Raw genomic sequence first — 5,000 nt, forward strand, 5'->3', positions numbered from 1 at the left:
CGTGCTTGTGCAGGACACAGGGATGTTATTTTTGGGGGACACCAGGGAATGAGAGGAAGGCGGTTCTGCACTCCTCTCTGTCTTTCTCTCTCTCTCCCTCTCTCCCCCTCTCTCTCTCCTTCTCTCTCTCTCTCCCACTCTCTCGTTCACCTCACTTCATTTATTATCACTGTACTCCTGTCTTTCTCTCTCTCTCCCTCTCTCCCACTCTCTCTCTCTCCCTCTCTCCCCCTCTCTCTCTCCCTCTCTCCCTCTCTCTCTCTCTCCTACTCTCTCGTTCACCTCACTTCATTATTCATGTAGCCCAAGGGCTCTCTGTTGGGTCCCCGGAGGCCCCTGGCCCTGTACTCTCCACAGGTGATGTTACATTTGTGGAGCGACTTTTTGAGCAGTGTTTCGGTGCAGTCACATGACCGTTTCCTAATGTTCTGATTGGATGATCGTGGATAAGCTGCCCACGGACGATTAAAGCACTCTCTATAAAACTTTGTCGGCCAACATCAATGGGAAAGCACCTGTAACCTGCGTTGTGTTGACCACGCTGCTCAGCCCTGCACGCGCCCAGCCGCGGGCCCACAACATGCAGCACCTTGGATTGAGCTAAAAGCCCAGGCTGCTAGTTTTGTCATTAGCATGTCTCTTAAGGCATCGGGAGGGAGGTTTACATACAGTACTGCACAGCTACGTAGCAGCTAGCTACTGTTACACACCCACTGCACAAACAAATTTAGCGTTTGACTTTCTGCATCAGGGGAGTTTCTGCTGGTCAAGAGTGCCACTGATGATTTTAGTCAGTGTGTGTGTGTGTGTGGATGTGTGTGTGTGTGTGTGTGTGTGTGTGTGTGTGTGTGTCCATCCCTGAGCAAGGTGCTAGCACGGGTGCAGTACCCCTGGAGCATACTAGCTAATCAAAGAAGCAAAAAGAAGTACCCTTACTGTGCAGCCAGTCACTATGGATGAAAGTGTCTGCTAATGAATGAATATAGTTATATATCCATAGACATGTGCTACTAGTATGTCAGTCATGGGTTTTACCCAGAGGCCCCTTAGATTGATCAAAGACCTCGACCATGTGCTGTACCTCAGAAGGAGCAAGACAAATCGGGGAGACTTAATCAAACATGGTCAGTTCCAGGTAGATTCACCTGGGTGATTTTTTGTGTATGCTCTGGTGACAAGAAGCACTTCCTGTGCAGACTCTGGTTGGGTGTGGGGGAGAGAGAGAGAGAGAGAGAGAGAGATAGAGAGAGAGAGAGAGCGTGTTTTCTGTGCAGACTCTGTTTGACATTTTGCAAATATAGCCGAACAACTTGGGATTCATTTGTTCAAGTTCATGCTGCCATTCTGTCCATGTTTATTTATTTATTTTTTACAGTCACTGGCTGATAAATTATGTTATAGAGTATGATGAAGTACACCCCCCTCCCCCCTCCCCCCACCCCCCCCCCCCACCAACCCATATTCAACTCAAAGTTTCGCCCCTGGGCTAAAATAATAAATGCCATTCAAATAATGTCCTCTTCAGATGATCCTGTTCTCCGCCTGCTGCATCTGCGGGCTGATCGGCGGCATCCTGAACTTCCAGTTTGTGCGTGCGGTGAAGCGGCCGGGCTCTCTGCCCTCGCTGCACATGGCGGCCATGACCCTGACCTGCCTGGGCATCAGCAGCTGCACTCTGAGCACCTGGCTCACCTGCCGACTGGCCAGCACCGAGCAGCAGAGGATGTTCCTGGAGCGCGAGCACTCGCTGCACCACTCCCACGAGATGACCGAGAAGGTGAGGCCTCGGGAGCGAGGGATGGAGAGAGAAAGAGAGAGAGAGAGAGAGACTGGGATGTGGAGTCAGGGAGGTTGATGGGAGGGATGGAGAGAGAGAGGGAGAGAGAGGGAGAGAGAGAGAGAGAGAGAGAGAGAAGAGAGAAAGAGTGTGGGATGTACAGTGAGCAAGGCTGATGGCTGGCATTAAGGATCTGGAACATAAAGGAACACGCCAACTTTAGTCTATTGGTCCCATTTTAGCTATAGGATAGCTATAGGCTAACTGGTCTAACCCGCTTTCAGTTCATTAAATAGGCTAAGATAGGCTAACGGTATCAGATTGGGTTATTGCACACACAGAGAAGAGGATCTGTATGTCAGTGGATGGATATCAGGGTAGTGCTCAGCATTTAAAAGTGAGTAGGTGCTCATTTATGACCATCATTTGGCCATGAAAGTAAATTGCAGAAAGCTGCAGAGCTGCATAATCCTGGCACTTTTATCCCTTAAAGGTGTACCGTCACACCAGTGTGATGGGAATGTTGGAAAATGAACGTTCTAAAGAATATCTGGGTTCATTGAATTCAACATAGAATTTTAGAACCTTGAATTGTTGCGGAACGGAATCTTATGTTAGAATGTTCAAAAACCCACACCTTTAAGGGTTACGGTTCTTTGAATCTATTTAGGGTTTCTGGTTTTGGCCAAGAATGTGAGTTGAATGTGGGGCAAAAAAGGCATAATCCAGACATATTGAAGGTTCTTGGGGTCATCTCACTAGCAGAGTTATATAACTGTGAAAGGGGTGATTACTTATTGCTTTCTGATAATCTGCAGCAGAAATCTGTAATTGTGTATTTATTATGTTTTTTTTTATTGCTAAATAAAAGACTAGTGAGAATTCTCAGGGGGAAAAAGGCAAAATCTAGGCTTGTTTGTATCCATGGTAGAGGTCTACAGGATATGTTCTTAATTTCTACAATGAAGGATTTCTCAGAGGATAGGGGAGCCTGCACATCTTGATAAGATATATTGTAGATGCAGTTATCACACAAAGTACAATTTATAGGGGAACTCCGGCTGTTTTTACATAGAGCCCTGTTGTTCAATGTGGTGTACATAGAGCCCTGTTGTTCAAGGTGGTGTCTTGTACGGGTCCTTTTCATGTTGCACCGTACTTGTAAGTGCATTTTGAATCTGTCAAGAGGCACAAACACAGTCTAAAATCTGCCCCCACAGCATAGCTTTGTTCGCCTGGTTAAGAGCATTCACTTTGTGAATAGAGTCTGGACACTCACGATTGGGAAGCCTTTCCAACACTAGCATGGTGACAGGCATAGACTCACATAGCATTCACTTTGAAATCAGTGGTCCAGCCTAACCAATCACATTGATCAGGTGTAACAGAGGTCGTTATTCGTCCGCCACTCACGGCCCTCGAACCCGCCACCTCGACACACACAGGCATGGGAGTCGAACACTCTAACCACTGAGCTAAAAGCCCAGGCTTCCATCTTAGTGGTTAGAAGTGTTCTTAAGGTTAGGGGTGTGAGGATTTACATAGGCAACCCAACATGCTCGCTCAGTTCGCCTCCGTTACACAGGGGTACCTAATGTTACCTACTTCGGCTAAACTTTACAAACTGACAATAAACAGCATTGACAGTCAGTGTTGTGCCTGAACGCGTTCATTGAACGAAAGTTCATGAACTCGTTCATATTTTGACCGAACTTGAACTGAACGTCCTGCATTACTGCCTGATGAACGTTACTGTGAACTCGTTCATTCTGGTGTCTGTGAACGGCACGCTCTTTCAGTTTAACTTCGTTCAATAGGGTGCCAGATTTCTACACAGCCTTCCACATGAAAACCCGGCTAAAACACACCGTAAAAAGGCCTTAATATGGCAGCATGCAGGTCACCATTTCTCAAACTATGGGCCGCGGTCCGCAACGTGGACAATGCTGGTCTGCAGAGTGAAATTATTCCCGGGGCATCGTCTGATAATTTGCTGCGCAATTGATCAAGGAACCGCGGACAGAAAAAGAAAACAAACGTTTCTGCAATTAGTAGGAAATACTTGTTAATTTGGTGTCATCAAACATAGAGGCATAGAATTAAGTCGTGGTATGAGCGTTTATTCAATGCATGCGTGTGCACGTTGGTAGCAAAGCTAAGCTCAACCTATTGGAAGGCTATTTAATTATGAAACGACATTTAATAGAACGACGTGGATTTACGCAACTTCCATAAAAACAGAGCACAGACTATATAAAACACTGTCTAGCATTAAGTATTAAAGTCAGCCAAAAGCTATTAATTAGTCTTAGTTAAAGATAGCTAAAGATCTCCAGATCAGTGATTTACGCATGATCTGATCCGCCATTTACCATTCACAAAAGCTGGTTGTGTTTCCTGAATCCTTACAATCAGGCATTCAAATGAAATGTATTTAAATAGCATATAAATATTCTATCAGTGTATGATGCTTGCATGAGGGAAAGATCCCAAAACAACGGCACCCATATAATTGCTTTTGTTTTTCGAAGTATTTCTCATGCAAGCATCATCCAACAATGCAAAAACATTGCAGGCCTAATTATATTTTACAGTAGTAAAGCAGTACTCTGATGTGCATGTTTTCACAAACTTTTGTGAACAATCTTAGCACTTTAAACATTGACTGTTTTGAAGTGCATGTATAGCAATATAGTATAAAAATAATAATAATTGTGATATCATTATAATTTGATGGGGGGTGGGAGGAGGGGGTGGGTTCATGTAGGTGGGCCCTATGACCCCAAAGTATGCCTTGACTGGGCCTCAGGTCAAAGAAGTTTGAGAAAGGCTGATGTAGACGACAAAGCAGCAAGGAGGCGTCGTATGATCATTTAAACAAGTTTTATGACAAGGTCGGTGAGGATGGGAAAAATCGTACATTTCTGTGCAAACTTTGCCCGCACTTCAGTCACATCCACAGCAAACCTGAAACGGCACATTGAACTGAAGCACCTGGCTAGCCTTTCAAGGTATGTGCAAGCCAATACAAAATCAAAAGACTGTCAAGACAGATCCTCAACCCAAATTAACTGCATTCTATATGGGCTGTGGCAATAATTTTGAAAAATAATAGCTCGCAGCAACATATGAAAAAAAAAAAAAGAACTATGAACTAGTTCATTTTTGGAAAGTGTGAACTTAGTTCAAAATTTTGAATTATGAACTATGAACTGAACTAGTT

General features: G+C 44.7%; 1 protein-coding gene across 2 annotated transcripts in view; it reads left to right on the forward strand.

The window, feature by feature from the left end:
* Positions 1-5,000, forward strand: part of tmem196 (transmembrane protein 196) — an 11,105-nt gene that overhangs the window by 4,394 nt on the left and 1,711 nt on the right. The window contains exons 3-4 of one of the 2 annotated variants that reach the window (XM_076300885.1): positions 1,526-1,782; positions 2,084-2,090. In XM_076300885.1, the coding sequence (XP_076157000.1) occupies positions 1,526-1,782; positions 2,084-2,090 (264 nt within the window). The remainder of the gene's footprint in view (positions 1-1,525; positions 1,783-2,083; positions 2,091-5,000) is intronic. The other variant, XM_076300886.1, reaches the window with a different exon arrangement.

Source organism: Alosa pseudoharengus, unplaced genomic scaffold, assembly GCF_046254945.1.
Source record: "Alosa pseudoharengus isolate Yale_2024_CS ecotype anadromous, Long Island Sound unplaced genomic scaffold, YU_APseudo_1.1 YU_APseudo_1.1_scf_23, whole genome shotgun sequence".
Lineage (NCBI taxonomy): Eukaryota > Metazoa > Chordata > Actinopteri > Clupeiformes > Clupeidae > Alosa > Alosa pseudoharengus.